Below are 22,344 nucleotides of genomic sequence, written 5' to 3' on the forward strand. Positions count from 1 at the left end.
GTTCTTTTCTGTCTGTCTAATTTGGTAATTTAATATACTACTTGTCAGTGAATCATCCCTTCGTTAAATATAAGCATATTTTTTAATATTCATGCCTAAGATAAACGTTCCTGTAACATTCGAAGAAATTGATATTTAAGAAAGATTTATTATTAATAAATCTCGATTGTATGAAAACGAGAGAACGTTCTCTCGTGATATATGTTATAATTCATTTTTACAAGCGAGTCACGGCAGACTAACTGATTATTCCCTTCAGCCGTTTCAGTCATGGCCGTCACCCACGCGATTTGATATATATCGCGTATCTTTCTAACCTGCAACCACTATCACTGATACCGCTACAAGCATGACACCTAAGTTAACCGCAAAGATTGTCTGGCATAGGACCTTTTGACGTAGGCGAAAATTTTAAGATGTCGATCGAACCTGGAAGGATATAATGACGCCTATTCAGATATATCAATAGCTATTACTTTAAAGAACAACACGATATTAAACCAACAACTTTAATCATACTTACATAATTTTCTATTTATTTTCCAGCTAATCATTTACTCGAGTAACACGAAGAGGATTAAATCGAGACGGGATTGTTTTATCGGTTATTATACCCAACTAACACCTACGCTAAAGCAAGTCAAATTCGTCGACGACATTCGATCGCCCGGTAATGTTCGCTCGTCAACCTCTGTCATTTTTTGCACGCTTTGTAATTACAATGGATTAGATGGAAAAGGTTGCGAGAGGTTTAATATGAGATTTATGACCTTCTGAATTCATGACCTCCGACCTTCCGCGTATCTAATACACACACATACATGCACTCTACTCCATTCTCTCTCTTTTCTCTTTTCCTCTTCTTCTATTTTTCTTTGTTGCATCTCCCACGCTCGATTTTTCCGAGCGCTTCCCTCGATTATTTCCCAGGAGTTTCCAGCTGGTGTCGTGACGAGGACGAAGAGAGGTAGAGTTTAATTAGAGGAGCTTGCTGAACGAGGATATCGTATCAGCAACAGTTGGCTGGCAACTAATTCGAAGTAATACGAGCTGCCTGACCAAAAAGATCAGCCTCTCGAAATCACTTCCTCTTTTTTTTATCTTGTTCGTCGAGTGAACAAATTTGTACTATGCGCTACGAAAAAAAGCGCGGAGAATTGCCACACAGGTGGCAACAATTGATAAAAAGTGATAAAAAGATTAAAAGTGTTCTGCTATTAATCCTGTGTTTGAACTACAAAAAAGTTTCTTTCTTTAATATCGCAATCAAGTTTTTATCCGCAAAATCAGTAAATTAGGTCTGTGCTATTGATAGAAACTAAAACTATTATCTTTTCATGAAAGAGCCAAAATCCGCAGAGAATATATATATAATACACATACAAATGTTTCTCCTAGTTGGAAACGCTATTATTCACCTCGGAATCAATATGTAACATCTCGAAATCAATATGTAACATCTCGGATAGCTCGGAATCAATATGTAACATCTCTCTCTCGGATAGTTCACAATGTCATTTTAGAGTTTCCTTAACGCGAATATATTTTCTACAAGGTATTAACCATAAAAAAAAGACTCTATCACGAACACCCTCGCCAGTCTGGAGAAAGCTTTTTCGGAAGAGAGACAATCGAGAGAGATGTGCGACTACAACGACGTTGTAAATAATCCCGTAAGTCCTTTCGTCTGATTATATTTCTTTCCATTACAACTCGAAATTGCAGCCGTACAAGATTGTGATAGCTATATCGTATTGTTTCTTCCTCTCTCAAAGCATTCAGTACTTATTTAAGATCTTCAACTGACTAATTAATTTCATGCCAGCGAATCCGCATCGTCATGATTCTATTACCTCCTCTTCTCTTGCCGCGTGATGAGGTTAAAATTACTTTTGTTAAATACAATCAATATTCAACCGCTAACAATAACTATTCATGCGCTAAATATCAATTTACTCGCAATTATTATATCTGTCAAAGATTATGTTTCACAAATAAAAAGAAATGATCTTAAATTAAATGAGACAATTGTGAAAGCTCACAATTTAAAAGTGTTATTTTAATCACAACGTCATGTTTGAGATGGATCTTACAAATTACGGATTCGCCTTATCCTTATGCTAAACTTTTCAATCACATTGAATGTAATTGATCGGTCACAATAGAAATTGGATTACGCACATCAAATTACGACTTAAATGTTATAGCCAGTATTTTTCGTGAGCAATATATTTTTCGGTATACAAAAGGATTGTATTTTTAGTTCTTTCGTATAGTCACTAAGCGATCCTCCCACGTCTTCAAATTGCGTAGGACCAGAGAACATACATTGATAACAGCGTTTCCAACTTCATCATGATGACGCAAATAACACGTCGACAGCTTTCGCATGTGCCACGCAACAATGTAACCGAACTTACATTGCTCCAATGAGGACAACCTAATTGTCCGCAAAAGCAAACTTTGCTCGCGCGAATTAACTAGAGGACAAGCGACATACAACCTTGGCTGAATTCCACGACCGCGAAACGAACACGACACTTATTATGCTTATTGAGCAAATGCACAAATATACAGGTGTTCACATCCATGTTTCTCATTTAGATAGCGAATTAGATCTACGTCAGAGGAAACCGATTGTATGTGGAGCGAAAAACTTGACAATAAAAAGTGTGACATTTAGAAATCAAAAATAAAATTAAAAAATAATTTCAAGCTTTCAATATTTAAAATTAGTGCTAAAACAAGATCAATGAGAGCGATATCGTAGTTATTGAAGAGTATGATATTTTAATGATTAATTTTATGTAAACAGTTTCGATACACTGTTAGAAATGTTCTTAAATTTCATTAAATTTTAAGTTACACAATTTGAACCTAATTTCATGACATTACATTAAATTTAATGTATTTATAACTGTATATTTGAGTACATGTTTCGGCTTATTTTAAGCCATCTTCAATGATTCATTGATTGAGAAAAAGCGATAATATACACTCTCAATGAACGTAGTAAATTTTAAACTTTTAAGTTGAGAATGTTTCGTCTTAATCGTTGTGAAGCGAATAGCATTTTATCGGTAAAAAGCAATGATCTCATCGGAGTTTAGCAATTTCGCGTGCTCCAGCATCCTCTTAAAGGGATGAGCATCGTCTGCTTTACCGAGAAAGATACATTTTTGTTCCATACTAATAACTTCGTTTCAGAAAATTAAAGTTCCTTTTCCACGATTATATAAGATACACATGTAATGTACTTGACTTTGATGATTTTATATCCAAAGCAAGAAAACATAAAGAAATTACAGACTTCTTTATCCATTTTTTCTTCAATATCCTAGTTCCTCCAATTTTCTACTACAACGCCTAATGTGATGCTGTCAATTAATCAAAACTTCATAAAAAGGTTATATGTTCAAAAGAAAGACAGAGGTATAAATTAAATAAATGAATATATGTAAATCATGAAAATTAAAAAATTTAGAAGCCTAAATAAAAATATTTTATAGCGTTTTCGAATACAGTTGGGCTGAACTCAACCCATAAAATCGGATAATCCGAAAGTACCATGTTAATTTTTATGCTCTTAGCATCACAACACGCACTTAATTTCTTACAAGAATTGTAAAATACTAAATGGGATGAATCATAAAAAAGGTGAGATTGCGTGTATTAATATTGTGAAAGAGTTTGAGTGGAGGGGCTTTTGATTCTGAGAAAACTGTAATTAAAATTGAGCATCTGATGATTGTATGATAAGGACTTAAGACTGTGCGTTAGTAAATAAAAATGATCTTACACGGTCAATAATACTGGGCAATAATATTCGATCAATAATATTGGCAATATGCATCAATATTTTTACCTTGCATGATCAGCATTATTGACAATTTATTTCACTTTAGTTTTACGTACATTATCTATTGCACTGTGACATACTGTGACGTGAATCCTAATAGAGCAATACTGATTCTTAAAAATCAAAATCCAGATCATCGTCAGTATTCTACGTCAGTCCATCAATATTAACCACACATAATTAGTAATATTGTCAGAATTTGTTAATACTAACAGTATTATTGTCTATGTAGAATCACTTCACAAGAAAGCGGTGTAGCTAAGTGGACTGAAATGCATGGCTGTAGTTTTTTTAAGTAACAATTATATTTTATAATGTAATTTATTTTTCTTACTTTCTTTTAAATAAAGATACTCATTTTTACTATACACACCAATAAATAACAAGATTTCTTGAAATTTCAATTATTTATTATAAAACTTGAACATTGCCGTACAATTGGATAAAAAAACATTTAAACCGTAGAACGCGCATAATTAATTTTACAGGAAAAAAAAGCAACTACACTTGCCTCTGATTACTCACTGCAGCATGAAATGTTTCTGTAAAAATAATTTATTTATAAAATATTCATAATGCGCTTATAATTTGTGTTTTAAAAGTTTATTTTCATACATAACATTATACAGCATCGTCCAAATTTTATATATAATAATAATTAAAACTTTAAGAAATCTTGTTATTTATTATTGTATATATTATAATAAAAAAAAGTACAATTATTAGTATTTTCATTTAAAAGAGAAAAAAAACAAATAACACTGCGAGAACTCGAATTCTCATCGGTCGGATAAGAAAAAGTATAATCATGCATCTTAGTTCGCTCAACTATAAATCGCTTTCTCGTTTACCGACGCATAGTCCCAATACTTGTACAGTTGATCAGACGTCCAACTTTAACTGCGATTTTCTCAGAATTAGAAGCTCATTCACCCAAACCCTTTTACAATGTTAGTACATGTAATCTACTGCCCTTTCGAATGAGTTATGGTTCATCCCATTTGGCACTTTACAATTCCTACCATCTCGTTAATTTTTACAAAGATAAATCATACTTTGATTTTTATACAAATTAAATATTAATTTGATTAAAAATAATGTATAATATGCAGTAAAACCTCGATTATTTGCCAAAGCATTATTTAAACCCCGATTATCCGACATCAATTTTTTACGTTTATAATAACTTAAAGTAATCTGAAAAAAAAAGTTGAAAGCACTTAATTCTCGTCATCCAACGAGAGTTAGCAGAAACCCCAGAATATAAAAATAAATTGTAAATGATATAACATTGACATTGTTTATTTCTCTATTTACCCGTTGTATATGTATACTCGTATATCACGAGTGAAGTCTGCATGGTGTGCAGTGTCGGCATTACACAACGTGCTGTGTCAATGATATTACATGTTTGTTCCGTAGATATAAATAAGTAAAGTCCGAAAATATTAATAATTAATATTATATAAATTAATATTATAAATTGGTTTTAGAAGTGGCAGCAGTAATTCAGAAAGATAAAAATTATGGAGCTCTAGGATTGTATGAAATACTGATAGAGCTATTAAAATTTTTAAATGCCAATGAAATAGCGAAGTTAACAATGATATTCAATCATATCGGTCAAGAGAAATTCTCTGAGGATGGCTTCAATCAGCATTCATGCCTCTATCAAAGAAATGTAAGCCGAGGACATGTGCTGATTTTTATCTAATCAGCTTAATGAGTCTGAAAATCTTATTAAAATACAAGGGAATCCGTTGTGAAAACGCGCCTCGCAATTCAGTTTTCAGAACGGTCTTAAAACAAAGGAAGCACTGTTCTGTATGAACGTATTGGTGCAACAAAAATGTAAGGAATATAAAAAATCAGTTTACATCTATTTTATTAATTTCGAAAAGGCTTTTGAGTGCAATACGAAGTTCTACTGTATGCATATAAATATATTTTTATATATTTTTAAATGTCCTTTTAGTTCATTTCGAACAGATTACGCTAATTTATTAAGAACTCAAGAAAACGAATTCTTTTCAAGTTCGAACGGATCAGTCGTGCTACCTGGAATGCTTTTTCCAAGTAGAAGAATCCCCGTAAATTCCTCCACGTACATGTCGAAACAACGTGCATTTCCGTATACAAAATTGGACCAAGTTATCCAGGACATCGTGCCAAGATCAATCCAACAGATCTAGCGTCGAGCATGAATTATTCGCCATCTGAACTTGACACTACGATTTGTCGCATACATTACGAATATCGCGCCTGCATCTGTCACGTTGACAGACAGCGATGGTTAACAGTGTATATTTGCGTAAATTGCCGTTGGCCACAAAATGATAGCCGTCCAATTCGAGCGTGCATATCAACGCTAAAATCTATTTCTAACCAAATGATGTACACAATGTATCCAATCTATATGTCAGGAAATGAGGATTAAACAAGCGCACCTATCAGTTGAGAAATTTTCCATTTAAAGAACACACTTCACAAAATTACTCTTATAATAATCAATAAAACTAAATCTTTCTTTTTAATTATAAGAATAAGGTCGGCAACACAGGACTCTGTAAATATTAAATAAAAATATAATTTACGTAAAAGAGTACTGCTTGACCTTTGCATGTTAAAATATTTTTAATATCGTGTAATCAATAATATATGAAGTCGATGAATGCGTACAAAAAATGTTTAAAATTGATTAGGCACAATAATGATTCTATAGGAACATTTTAGCCAAAATCTTCGTGTCAAGAATTATTCCATTTAAATAAACTTTAGCGCAAAGGTCGGTTTTTTCATGTGTGCTGGTCTACAAACGCTCTCATCCGTTCTTACTGATACGCGGCAGCTAGTAAATCGGATCGATGAACGGCATCGAGTAACTCAAGTGCTTCCTCTTCATCGCACTGACTTTTCAAGCTACTTTTAGAGCTGGGACTATTCTCGTAATACTATTTAGCAGCTTCGGCACGTAGCGTTCACGTCGATGCTGTAATAGCACGGCGCACACACGGAGTCGTGCTACGCATTCAAGATTTTTTTCACATTTACATAATTACGATGTGAAAAGGAGCACACGCTTGAGAAACGATGGCTTTTTATAATTACATCGTGAAGGGGATCGATTAATTACGTACCGGAAATCCAACAAAGTAATTATTTGAGAACAATTTAATCTCTTTATCTTGCAAATTATCGTACATAATATCTTCAATAACATTTTATCTTCACACACGTGACTTATGTTATGCAACGATTACATCAAAGTTGCACTTTTCACGTTATTAAAATACTGCTTACATTTTTCGACTTATGATGATAAATCATTAATTGCTTTGCAATGTAACTAAATAGTCCAAAAAAATAATACAACAATTTAATTAAATATTATTTGTATCTGATTTGTACAATCAGAAATACGTAACATGCGTTTAAATTAAACTAATTTTAGAAACATTAGTAACATTTAATGTATCACATGGTGTATATGTATGACAGTATTGAAAGAAAGACAAATCAATATTACAAACGAGAAAGAATTTATATTGCGGTTTGCGGTGCACTTCCGCTAAAAATCACAAATTCTAGAATTCCATTTCTTCAGGGATTCATCAGTGAAAAACGAAAATACGAGGAAATGAACTATTAATTAAAGCGATTTTCCGTCGAGGACAATAAACAATATTACGCGTTGTATATTTAACAAATATCGTCATTAGCATGCGGAAATACGTGGTCGTGATTCAAACATGCGAATAGTTCCTGCATGTTGTAGGGAAGTTCCGGCCTATGAGCAAGTGAACGAACGAACGAATGTAGGGAGAACAACGACGATTGTTTAGCGGCCTCGAGCGCGTAAGTGACGTGGGAACGATCGATTATCGAGCCGTTTGCCGCAACAAATATGCGTAATTCTGCGGTGTATCACGTGCATCGTCGTTATTGTTCGTATTCGCATGCGTGCCTCCAACGAGGCATTCGGCACAACAACAAAGTTTCTAAAACTGTTTAATCTGTTTCCTCTATAGATACGCGACAATATCGACGTGTACGAATGGCAAATTTTCACACTTTTTGAATGAGATTCACTTCAAAAAAGGAGAGATTTCTTTCCTTTGAAATGAATTTCACTCCAAAACACTGAAAATTTGCCACTCTTGTTAGAGTACAAATTTTTCACTTTTTTTTTAATAGTGGCATAGTATTTTAACTCTTTTGGAATAAGATTTCAGTCCAAAAAATTTAAAGAGTACAAGCTTAATTCGTTTCTTGAATCGCGCTTAAATATTGATAATTAAATTGATAATTAATTATTAATATAATCAAAATTGCACATTAACAATATATCAAAAATTCAAAATATTTTATACATCAAAAATTCAAAATATTTTATACATCAAAAATTCGGTAGATCCCAGATGTTTCGATATACGCACAGGCTTCAATGTATTTGGAGTTCGTAAGAATCCAAACTTGTACATCACACTATGCTCCAATAATGATGTGCTAGCTAGAATATCAAATTTTAGTACGGTGTAGTCAGCGAGAGCTTTCTGACAAGTAAGCATCTGCTCGATCAAAGAAATTTAGTTTCGACGTTCGAAGATAAGCGAGATGTATCCTATTAGGAAACGAGGGCAACCGACCGGTTTAAAAGCATGCCAGTGTCGAGTAAATCGACCCTAGAAAGACGGATAAGTTTTTGAATTATGTAGAGAGAGTAAATTTGAATTTGACTTTTGAGCAAACCTCTGATAGAGAAGTTCACAGAGAATCAGTGATTGACCGGAGAAGAAGTTTTCATTCGCCCATTCTCTTCGGTTTTAAATCATCGGTATGCAAGAAAATAATCACCGGTGTGTTATTTTCATTTGTTAAAATAAATATAATTACTATAATTATAACATAGTTCTAATTATTAAATATAAGCGATTAGATTTCAGTATAGTGACGAATTTCATTTTCAATGTCTTATACAAAAATCAAGCTTTACAACGATCGTCTCATCTTCATTTATTAGACAAAAAATGTAAAAATTATTTTTTACATTTTCCGGCTGTGTATTAATAAAATTTGCAGCGTACTGAAACTGAACGTAAACCTCATAAATAATCACATGGAACAGATACGTTGTCAACACAATATTTAATCAAGCTTATCGTTTAATTTAATCCTCAGACTAACTATTTTATATATAACCGAAAATGTCCGAAAACAGATATTTTCACTTTTTGCTCGCGGAATATAACCGAGTTTACTGGTAGCAGCTCCGGTGATATATGTATGTATTTCAAGAAATGGGATAAGTATATAATACAAGGTGATAAATTAAACTCACTCTCATCGGTCTGCGGCGCGGAGAGAATGGCGCTGTGCTTTTTCTTCACATCTTCCACGTTTGTCTGGATCCTGTCTATCATTTCGCGGATCTCCTCCACCTATGGAAAAACACACGTCCAAGTCAGCAGTTGGCTTAAACATTGTCAAATTTATTTGTGTTTCGCAAAATCGATATTATCAATAAATTTTTGCGTATTTATTAATCAAGTTCTTCTGAAAGAATGATATAAAGTTTAAAAATCTTAACACAGTTGACGTCATGTTACGCTAAATTGACATTTTGTTAAAACATATCTCTCAAAATTGAGCTTAAGCAACTTTGGGTAAAAATTAAAATATAAGATCTAAATATCTCTTTAAGAATTTTTAATGTTACAATCTTTAAAAGTAATTTATTATTGATTCCTAATGTCTCTGATTATTGTACGTACAATATATAATAACACATAAATTAAGAAATTATTATTCAAAAACACATTTCCGAAATTAATATTTCATTAATTTCGATAATTATAAAAATATTATCTTTAATCAAAACCATTAACTCGTTAAAAGATTAATGAGTAAATAAGCATCCAATTGCATTGCTGATAAAAGTGGACAATTTAAATAGACATGATCAATACTACATCGAAACTACTCTACTTAAGTAGTATAAGAACGAGTGGTGCTCGTAGTGCAAGTAGTACAAACCGTGTTTAGTCAGACGACCGCGTACATTGCTCTTAAGTCCACATATAATTTTTAAGACTTTAAAAAATATGAAAAGGTATAAAAATTCACAAAAAATTTAGAATATTTGTATCTAAATATTAAAAAATATGATTAAAGTGCCCTTTAATATAAATTAGAAATCCTGTTTAATATAAATTAAAGGTTTCGTTAATGATAAAGTCTGCAATGACCACGAATAATTTTGTGAAAACAAAAGTAAGAAAAGATATATGTACCGTCTCTTTTTATATATGCTATCTCATTCCAATTTATACTATCTTACTCATTCTAACTTACTGAATTTGACAAAAATGATAGGTCAATTAAAAATTTGTCATCTCTTGAATCTATTATATAAGGTTATAGTATTAAAATCTCTAATATAAGTGATATAAATCAATAAATATATCGACACTAATTCCCACAATTATTTTGACAACAATTAAACTAAATTACTTATATAAAAGTGCTGCAATAAAGGATGACATGTAACCTTAAAGTAAATAAATATCGTTCCATTTTTATCGATGTATCTATATAAATCTAACTAGTATAAATCCAACTTAAAAAAATTTTTTAGTATTAAATTAACGCATTAAATTAAGCTCGGTTTGTACCCGTTTATACCACTTTTCTTTTCATTTGTACTTCAAGTGGTTCAAAATTATAAAGAGTTGAAAAAAATGCCAGCATTTTGAGATATTTTAAATCTGCAAACGGATGCTGTTTCGGGATCGTTTGTATCCGTTTATACGACCACCGGTTTCATTTGTACTCTTAAAGTGATTGTGCCGAATTTTCAATACAAGAGAGTCAGAGCTAATTTCGCTATTTTCTAAGATATTTTAATTTTGTACTGTTTCGAGTGCTGTTTCGCCATGGCTTGAGCGACGTGTTTGTCAGACAATTTTCACTCCGCGCATTGAGCAATCGATGGATATATATTTGACACTTGACAATAGTAGACCGGGCAAATGCGTTTATTTGGTTATTTAAAAAAATTAATATCTCGTTAACTATTACGAAATAGTAGAAGACTTTTCGACTCAGTTCTCACTGATACTTTCGACTCTACCTACTCACGAGAAGTGATCCCGTAGGTCTGGGACACCATGTATACGTATACATGTATACATTATGTATATATACATATATACACATATTATATACAGAATGTCTCGAATTTAAATGGCCAAACTTCAGAAGCGTGTAGAGAATTATCGCATGTGAATTACAAATGCGACCCAAAAGTAAAATCCACGTTTGGAAAAAATATGTGTGCAATACATTTACTCTTGTTTCTCAAGCAGGTGTATTTATGCGAGTAGAAACATTTTACCATAGAACAAGGAAAAGCTTGCAAGACGCGATCGATAAAATACGAAAGCCTCGTTTAAAGATTCTGCCGTGGAATTTTTACAAAATGCTGTTTCGCCAGAGTTATAGAATTTTATACGGAGTGCTCCGTTACCTTATATATTTATACCTATACATATAAAAAGAAGCGAAAGGAGGAACTGTGCATTATCCTCGTTAAGACCGATATAATCTTGCTGATACTGGTTTAACCTACTTCTATTTTTTTTTTACTGTATTCTTTTATACTTTCGATCACATCGTCGAAAATGAATACGTAAAAGCAATAAATTAGTTAGTCACTTACCTCCGCGAAAAATTCCGTCATGAAGTCATCCGGCGCCCCGACGTTGACGGACACATCGTCCGCCACATCGTCATCGTCCGACTGGGCCTATACAAGAAACACAATCATTTATTAGAAACAGCATACTACAGTAATTTCTAGTCTTAAAAATACTTTTTTGTAACTAATATAACAACAGATTAATAAACAACAATTTAAAAACCTCATTTAATTATATTAAATCATATATTTAAGTAATGTAATTCTAGTTTATTAAAATAATAATCTAATTCCGTATCTCTATCTTATACTTGTTTATATACTTGTTTATATAACTTAAAATTTTTTGCATATAATTGCAGAGTAATGGCTGAGATTTTCAGATATTATGCAAGAAGAGAGTTAATTAAACAATAAGAATCTTATTGGACCGTACATGTGAATACAACCAATAGAAAATAAAGCCCATAACGGTCGAAATTAGATCTTAATGCTTAAATAATTCGATGTGACTTTATAAACTACACATCGAATCCTGTCAAATTGCGCGCTGAATTGATTTTTTTAGTGTAAAAAAAATACATAATTGCTTTAAAAAGAATATGTAAGCAAAATAGATAATTTTTTAAATAAGCAACTATGCGTTTCTTTATACCAATTGATTCATCTCATTAGCCTGCTTATAAAAGTAATATTAAAGTATATAATGGTAAGTATTAAGGTACGATTATAAACAAATTAACAGTATACAAGATATTTAATATTTCATGTCAATGCCATACTAAAGTATAAAATATCTCGTAAACTATGGATGTATCTCCTTAATTTTTATATGCAGAGTAATTAGAGGAATCATATTATGTAAAAAAAATTACATAATTCTATTTAAAAAAATAAAGATCGCCTTAAAATCTTAGAAGCACGTACACTTAAAGAGGATCTGTGATCATCAAAAGATGTCCCTCTATAAACAAAGTAAGTTCCACTTGAAATATTTTTTTGGAATAACGAATAATTCGAAAGATAAATGCATTCGAAGATTCAACTGGGACACTTTATGTGTGCATGAGAGTTAGTGAGCTCTATCATAACTGGAACTTTTCCTATACTAAATTATAGAAAACTGCAGCCCGATAGAGAAAAGGAAAAGCAATATTGATCTTTTTGACTCTTTTCTACTTATAGTAACAGCATTAACCAATCAGCGAATCCCTGACAAAGAAAACAGTATCAACTTTACATTAGAGTGTCCTTGTTTAGAAATTGAGGCACCCTTACTCTTCGATGGCTCGCTTCAGTATGTTATGTTATAGAACTCACTGGTGAGAGTACATGAACTTAAACATGACGCTGCCATCAAACATAACAGTCGATAGTCTAGATATAGAAGTCTGTGTGTAAAAGCATAGAAATATATGCATGATTATAAACTGCAGGTTTCATCTATGATTGCGTATATGTATTGCGTGTACTTAATCTCCGATTCCCCTCCTTGATAACAGTGACTTCTCACGTAATATCATGATATAATCGATTTCATTCGAGCAGTGATGATCATGCCCTCGATAGCATAATCTCGTGCGTTGAAATGAACAAATTATCATTATATACAGATCTAAATTAGGAAATATCATTTTATTTTAAGTAAAAATAAAATTATATTTAATAAAATAATTAAAAGCGAAATCGCTTTTACTTATTTTCTTACAATTTTCTTATAATTTATTAACTAAGACTTTTACAAATTTCAAACAAAACTATGACAATTTCACATATAAAATTCATAATCATTTACAAAAAAAAATTAGGACATACTGAAGTTTTGTAATTAAAATATTTTAAATGTCATTAATGTGAAATAATAAAAAGTAATAAAGGCTGTGGGAATCAACGCAGTTATTAGTGCGATTATCTTATATTTATTTAATTAATTCCATAAACCTTGGTGTGATTTCGATAAACACAATACAATAGAATTGATGTTTCGATTCCTCTTTGAGTTATCCAGAATGAATTATCCATTATTACAAATTCTTGTTCCGCAAATCAAATTCTTCATATAATGTGTAGGTTTCCCAACAGTTAATAGACTATTGAAATCACAACTGAAACTGAATACGAATTGGAGGAACACACACAATACATTGGCAATTATAATTATTTTTTTTTAAATATTCCTCCTACATTCATTCATAAAGCGCCAAACTCCATTACACAAATAAAAATACATAGATAACAAAAATTTTTTCGTAGCAGAAAATCATACTAATAAATGATGATAAATTTCAAGAATATGCGTGCATTATACGTCTTGACACAACGATTTTTAAGTAAAGATTCATTAATGTGAATCACATTACATTTTTATATTATCTTATTTTATTTCGTCTTTCGTCTTATCTCATTTCATTATATATTTTTTTTATATGTAGGTAAATAAACTGTTATCAATTAATCTTAAGAAAATCACCAATTACTTTATCGCCTACATTGAACAATTCTATCCAATGAATAAAGATTAATTAAATCAGTAATTAAATTATTATAACTTATTTATATTTATTTTAACAAGTTATTTTTATTACAAATATAAAATAAGAAAACATAGAAAACAGTTAAAGAAGTAAATGTCGCATTGTCTTTAGAAAAAAATCAAGTTTGGAAAAATATGACAGAATTATAATATAATTATAATTCTTATATTATATGTATATGAGAATTATAATATAATTATAATTCTCATATATAATAATTATATATAAAATTATGCACAGTTATATATGAGCAATTTTTTTTATAATTCTCCAAACTTGATTTTTTTCTAAAACAAACAATGTGAAAATTATCCCTTTAACTACTTTTCATTATTATTATTATTATTTTTAATACGCTAGAAACAATAAAAAGTAATTTTACAAAAGAAAGAAGGATATATGTATTTCACATATAATTATATATATACGTTTTTTAATATTTATACATGTTACATTAAGTATGTATGTTTATACATATTTATATATATTCATATAGAATTCGTATAAAAAATATTTTTTATCGAGATATTAAATAATTATAGTTAAATTTTTTTCAATTTACAGTAACGCGTTTTAAAACTGCATGATAATTTTAAATAATTGTAACTTTACGTAAATTTAATCTTAGTATAAATTAATGAAAACATATTGCATCTCACAATTTGTAAAATGTTGCGAAATTACTTTTTATTGCTTCTCCGATTTCATTGCTACCTGCGAACTCAACTTAATTCATGGCATACAAGACAACGTTGAGTCATAAATTATGAAGGTATTATGTCTATTATATTTTTCGGTCCTAGTGAAACTATCTCAAACTTGAATTATCGAAAGCTCTAAAGTTCTGCATGGAGATCAAAAATCGTATTTTTTTTTTAATATCCACCTTTCTAGTTGCTGATGACTTGTTTTTAGGCACAAAGAATCACCTTAATTAAAAATGATATTTTCCATTCATATGTGTTTAATCTCGTCGATCGATTTTCACTTAATATTATCTAAAAAGAAATAGTTCATCAACACTATTAAAATATAATTTCCGGTAGCGAATATATAACGCAGAAAGCGTAATCGACTGATCGCTCGCGGGAAAATTTCTTTCATTACCGACAGCTATAGCGAACCACTGAGTTTTCTTTCATTATAAGTTTAATGCTGTTATATGAAAATGGAATGGAAATTCTACGGAACAAAGAATCTGCAGAATGTCATTATGTGTTCCTCGCAGAAGATTTTAAATAAATATTAATCAAAGTTAGAGAATATTATATAATATTAAGAATTTTTTAACTGTCGTACAGAATACTAATGCATTTTTATACTCTCGAATACTTTAGAAAACAAGAGTAATAAATCTCTCATACAGACAACTAAAGAAAAATGTTAATCCAATATTATACGATTTTACGAAAGAAATATGTATATCAATCTCTGTCATTCTTCCACTCAATAAATTACATTTTATTCTTGTGTCATTCATTAAATATGTATGAAGGACAACATACAAAATAAAATAAAAGATAAATAAAACTCTCTTCAAGAAATTTTATAAAATCGATCAATGCGTATCAATTTATGTAATCTGCATTTATATTACAGTAATATGCATAAAATAAAACCTATGAATGTATAATGTACAAATTTTATAAAATTAAACGTACGTTTTTGTATTGAAAAACATTTATATATTATACTTTAGAATATATATAATTCTTCTCACGGCATAAACGAATACCATGCTTGTCAAATTCACGACCGTGCTCGTTCTCGATCGCCCTAGTTGTCGTTGAGGCTCTATGTGCACTTAATCGATACGGTACTCGCATATAATTAAGAAACGATTACAGATACCGCGCGCACGGTAACGCGATGCTACAAGAGAACTCAAGAGCGTACGTTGTTCGTGTCATTTCCCCAATCAATATCGCGTTTTCACACGGGTTAGATTTTCACGATAAATTTCTTTCGCGTAAATTATTGAGCAACTGAACGGAGGATATTCCGGAGGATATTGTGACCCGATAATGATGATACACCAACGTTGAACAAAATAATGGTGTTATCCAACAAAATTTAGCGACCGAACACAAATCATTATGCGTTTCTGTTTCGACATATAATACATCAGCGATAATTGAAATCGGCGTAATTCTGGTAAAAATTGATGGTTTCAATGCTATATATATATATAGATGTAAATATGAGCTGTATTTATTCGTAACAACGTAAACATGAGTTTTCCCGTAAAATATACCTTATTCATATATCTATAACATCACAGTTTCATATTTATCGACGGTTTCCAGCCAATTTTCAAGCAAGTTTAATTACAAAAAGTATTTAATTGCCAATCTACATTTTTCAATAGCCAAAATATATAAAATTTCATTTATATATAACATTTCCTGATAATTCAAGATAAATTTTATTAATATAATTTGGAATTTCATAGCTCGGATTTCCCACAAACGCTCACTAAAAATTAATATAATTTTAACATTTCATTGCAAATTTTTTGCAGGTATATTCAGGATTGTATGTACATATTTAGATGCTATCACAACGTAATTTTCACACGATCGAGCAGCGTTCTCATTTCGATTTGTGATGTGATAAGACTGAATTTCAGACCGGATTAGCTGTCCCAGTTCAGCGATTCGCTTATTCTTTCTTGGATTGCATAGTGCTACATTAAAAAAAATATTTGTGTGAAATTATATGATTATGCTAGATTTTTTTCTGACTTAGCAAAATCGTGTAATATTGCAGCACATGAAAAATAACAGATTATATAATTTCACATGCAATATATATTTTCGGGATTCCATTGAACGTGGAATTTTACATATAAAATAATAGACTTAATAAATATAATACCAAATTAGAATGTTATTTCATTTGTACGTTTTTATTGTACAAATTTTTCAAGCCTGTTGATTGGCTGTAAGATAAAGAGATCCGAAGGAGAGCCTTTCTTCTATCCTGCACACATTTGTCATATGACAAAAACGCACAAATAACCTATATAACTGTATTGTAAGTACAGTAATTACTGAAAAGAATTATTTATTATATATTAGAAAACGGAGAGATATGCATAATTTTTGCACGATAAATATTTTGATATAATAAAAGTTGTAGTGTCCGTTGAGTACAACGTGTATGATATTATTTTACAAAATTATTTTACAAATTATACAAGTTATTTCGATTTAAAGTGTGACGGGCGACTACTACCTTTTCAGTTTCGACCCTGCGATGATACTAACTTCCGACTCTCCATACTAACAATTGACATGATCAGATAAAAACATGTTATATGTCAATCATCAATGCGAGAATCGGAAGTCGACATCGCAGGGCCGAAACTGAAAAGGTATAGTAGTTGCCCGCTAAACTTTAAACCAAAATAACTTGCTTAATTTGTAAAATAATTTTGTTATATCGTTGTAACGATATTACTCGTTAAAACAGATGCTACAACTTTTATTATATATCGAAATATTTACTTTATCGTACAAAAGTTATACACATCCCTTGATTCTCCAACATAAACAATTTTTTACAGTAATTACTGCGCTTACAATAAAGTTTAGTTAGAGCCATTTAATTTGATATTATATTTATTAGATCTATTTCTGTTAATTTACGAGATAAAAAGGGATAATCATTTATACGATAACCTCCTGTATAGGTCATATACATACAACGTTTGATGATATCGTGGATCAATCGATAAAGCCCATAATTTTCTCCAATAGCACCGATTTTTAAACAACACAAATAATTCACTACATTCTTTCGAACGTATAGAACACATAGTAAAGACGTGAAGTGATTTGAAGCGATTAACACTCGCTATGTAAACTGTAAGCTTATAGTAGGGGTAACCTTCACGAGCGAAATTACCGAAAGAATAAATGCTGTCGAGTCAAGTAAGAATGAATTGTTATTTGAAAATTTGATAGGTGCAACCAATAATATATTGATTAACAGAAACCTTGATAATAAACATAAAAGATCATTAAACACATTCTAGAACAAATTAATGACGTGACACGCAAATCACAATTGTAATAAAGTTCGTCATCATTTTCGAGAAAGAATTATCTCATACTCTGCGCGGAAAAATTTCTCGCGATATGTATATTCATCACATCTCTTCATAAAGGAATCTCGGTTATTTATAGAAGAGGCTCGAATTTTTTACATTTCTTACGCAGAATAGCGACGAAACGTCGCCGATGATTTGTAATAACAGCCGTGCAATGCAGATATAAATTTTTTACATTAAAATACAATTCGTATTTTACGTTGAAATATTATTCGGAAATTATTTATAATTACTAAAAAATGAGAAAAAGATAAATACACACTGAGAGAAAAAAATGGTTGCAAGTATCACAATTTAATTATATTTTATAGTCATTTTTAGAGGCAACTATAAATTTATAATTGTTTTAACCATACACATTATAGATGTTTCAACATTAAATTATGATCTTCACAACTATAATATGCATTCGTGTAATCATTTACTGCACAGTTATCTTACATATAAACAGGACTTGCATATTGTACTATAAAATGTTGTGATCAAACATTATATTCAAAGTAGTACAAGGACCTACATATAGTGATTTATGGTTTACTATAATAAACTGTAGTTATATTAATGATATTCTACCCTTTAAGTATAATCACATCTACACTCAAAAAAAAGTCATATCAGCAATTAGAAATTTGAAGACGAATAGCGCCTCAACTATGTATTATTTATAAAAATAATAAATAAATCATATAAACTAAAAATCAAACAAATGAATCAAGAGCATAAATGCTGGATATTCTGTGCGTAAAGAAATTTATACCTCTTATTCTACATTAATAACAAACGGTATAATTAGGTCATCTTCAGTATTACAAAAAGGAGTTACATATATATGATGTTATATTGCCGAAGTTTTTCTAATTACATTAATCTTACATTGATGCTATTTGCATACCCCGCTCAGTGGTCAAATTGTTTCTCAGAGGATCGACTGTGAGAGCATATAAAATGCGAGCGGTATTAATGTAAAATTAATATAGTTAGAAAAACTTCGGCAATATAACATCATATATACGTAACCCCGTTTAATTTTGTAATATTGAAGATGACCTAATTACAAGATCGAAACGTTTATTATTAATGTAGAAAAGAGATATAAATTTGTTTACGCACAGAATATCAGTTTTTATGCTCCTGATTCATTTGATTCTATCATAAATTTTTAGTATGAACTAAGAAAATATAGTATAATATTAACCATTTATTAGAAATGATTAATATTATTATATTTTCTTAATTTATGTCAGATTTCTATACGTATAAATAACTGTATAGATAATCAGGAATAAAGTTTCTGAATTTTTGTACAGAACCGAAAACTGTACTAAGATATATATCTCTCATTTATTTTTGTCGCCGAAATTTGAACTCAAATTGCTGCGCCTTTCATTGTATGCCAATTGGTTTTCTTCTTAGGAGAAATTGAACTCCGTTGTGTTGCGTCCCTCTGGTGGGAGAGCTGTGTACTGCTCGTGGATGACCGACTTTAGTAAATTTTTACAATATAAATAGTAAATTTTTAGTTAAAAATATAATCAAATGTAACACTTAATCATATAATAATAATATCACACCGTTTAAAAATATGTGTTTTTTTAGCTTTTCTTTACCATTATCCGCCTAGTTATTATTATCATATAAACAATTAACGAATGTCAATAAAATTATATTCACTATAATTACGATTGTATTTATGATATAAAAATATAAAAAATCGTATCTTAATATTTTACTACATTAATAGTTGAAATTATCATAATTTATAGTACAATTTTTCCATATTTGAAAGAATTATATATGTAAAGTTATTATTACTAACATTATAACAATAATAAAAATGAACCTTCTAACCACGATTTTTTAATGATGCAATTATAATCACAAATATCAAATTCAAATCAATCTGAATTTGAAAAATATGTTTAGAAATGTTGATATTCGTTATTTTTCTATTTGATTCATTTCATCGCACTTCCATGATGTATTACATTATAATTACTTGGTATTACACATAATTCCTTTTAAATTAAATAAATCCTATAAACACATATTTGTATGTCAAGCATCTTCTATAAAGAACCAAATAATGTAAAAAAAAGCATCATAATTGTTACTTGTAAAAAATCTCAAACTGCAACGCACATTGTGTTCCTATTATATTCAATTGTAAAAGAAGCTACTTCTAAATATCGAAATATAGATCTGATCTATATCGATTTTGGATAGTACTTTTAAGAGAAAAATTCAAACAATTAATATTATTAATACGGTGACAATACAATATTATTAATACGATAACAATAGCCAATGACAGAATCAAGGGAATCCTCTAAATAACGTCACATCGTGTCGGTCTGACTTTACGCCCACACCTACGTGTTTTTCACCGAATACCGATTAATGAGTCATCAGCTAGCATGATATTCGATGCGTATCATACATCCTCAATTTGGAAAATTAAACGTATTATAACTGAGAATACATAACAAAAAGAAAATCGGTCAAATAATTTCCGCTCTCTCGTTACTTATCATTATTACAATACCACGTAATAAACTATACCAAATAAAACTGTTAGCAAACAATTAAAAAATTCTACTGTTTCTTCAGAGGTATAATATTTATACTGTATGTGGATATATTTGTCTAGATATAACTTGTAAAAGTCTTAAAAAAAATTGTATAGTGATAATGAAAAGAACATTGTGGACAATATTTTAAATGTTTAAATATACGTATATAACATGGAAAACAATTCGACAAAAACAATTTCTTCAAGATTTCCAAAGGATATCAGACATTTTACATGTCACTATCCATTTTCGTTCATTCATCAGTGATGTTAATGATATTGCATGAATATCTTTATCCGATATCGGTGGATTCCTATTTTGATTCAATCGATATGCTTTCATGAAAAACACGAAGGAGTGAATAGCGTATTCGTCACGTCATCAACGATATCATTGACAAGTTGACATAACAATGATAGCGTTATCAATTAAAGCGTGAATCTTGGCGAATTTCGAAGCCGGCTCCACACAATGCGCTCGAATATTTGACAAGTGCAATCGCGCCGCATTTATGTGACGAATTTCGCTGCATTGTACTACGGCACCGTGCATAGTCACGATTAATCTTTTCATACAGCGCGACATTCGTTTCAGCTCGGAATATTCGTTGCGTTAATCTATTGAAGCTGACAAATAACAGACACGAATTTTTCGTCCACAAGTAATTTTTTCATTTCTGTTCTACGACATGGTATGATAAATAATTGTCGAAAGTATCCCGATACAAGAAAGTTTCCTCATTTCGGAGCACGTTACATTGGAATAATGTAGTTTTCGTTGGGAAACCTCTTCGATATAGGCATGCGATTAATGGAGATTTAGACCGACCGTCGACTCAATGAATACAACTTCCGACACTACAAACATATACGAGCCTCTTGAAAGTGAAACTCTATGAAACAAGGTGTGCTGATAAAGCTGATCACTCGCTCTATTTTAATGAAATGTCGACATTGACAAAAAGTGAATCCAGTTAACTTCCGGAAGTTGGTGCATCCCATACCGATCGTGGCGTGAATGAACGTAGATGTCATCCTGCCAAACAACATCGGGCGCGATCTTCGTCGAGGCAGACACCGATCTCACGATACGGCAATAAGAATATATTCTCCATTCATCGGTGTGTCGTCAATAAACGGCAAGGTCGGCCATAGTCGCCATGGATCCACCGGTTTGGTGGTCCGCGACGACAACGAACACCAGCACCGCGATATAATGACCGATAGTCATTCCGAGTGCAAACACCTGTCAGCTCGGATCGTCGAGGTGGGCCGAGGCGTGGGCGAGCGGATGAACGTCTGTCATCCACCAGTTGTGCCTCCTCGGCGATTCTTGGCGACTGCTTGGACTCGCGACGAATCCGTGTTGCTGAGTAGTGACATTATCTTTACGGTCGAGTCGTAGGGCGTGAGTCACGCGTGAATGACGACAACGTCGACGACGACGACGACGACGACCACGACGACGACGACGACGACGACGACGACGACGACCACGACAAGACGACGATGACGACAACGACGACGACAACGACAACGACAACGACAACGACGAAGACGACGACGACAACG

General features: G+C 31.2%; 2 protein-coding genes across 6 annotated transcripts in view; one reads left to right on the forward strand and one right to left on the reverse strand.

Annotated features, from left to right (window-relative positions):
- LOC108755043 (syntaxin-1A) overlaps positions 1 to 22,344 on the reverse strand; it is a 48,060-nt gene that overhangs the window by 25,010 nt on the left and 706 nt on the right. For all 5 annotated transcript variants that reach the window (XR_001939742.1, XM_018497773.1, XM_018497776.1 and 2 more), the window contains exons 2-3: positions 11,577 to 11,663; positions 9,198 to 9,297 (exon numbers count right to left, since the gene is read on the reverse strand). Coding sequence is in view for 4 of the 5 variants with exons in the window: in XM_018497773.1 (XP_018353275.1) it covers positions 9,198 to 9,297; positions 11,577 to 11,663 (187 nt within the window). In the remaining variant the exon portion in view is untranslated. The remainder of the gene's footprint in view (positions 1 to 9,197; positions 9,298 to 11,576; positions 11,664 to 22,344) is intronic.
- Positions 21,299 to 22,224, forward strand: LOC108755045. Its single transcript, XM_018497781.1, has 2 exons — positions 21,299 to 21,434; positions 21,573 to 22,224. Exon 2 carries the CDS (start codon positions 21,791 to 21,793, stop codon positions 22,175 to 22,177), a length of 387 nt encoding a protein of 128 aa, XP_018353283.1. The 5' UTR covers positions 21,299 to 21,434; positions 21,573 to 21,790; the 3' UTR covers positions 22,178 to 22,224.

Source organism: Trachymyrmex septentrionalis, unplaced genomic scaffold (genome assembly GCF_001594115.1).
Source record: "Trachymyrmex septentrionalis isolate Tsep2-gDNA-1 unplaced genomic scaffold, Tsep1.0 scaffold83, whole genome shotgun sequence".
NCBI lineage: Eukaryota > Metazoa > Arthropoda > Insecta > Hymenoptera > Formicidae > Trachymyrmex > Trachymyrmex septentrionalis.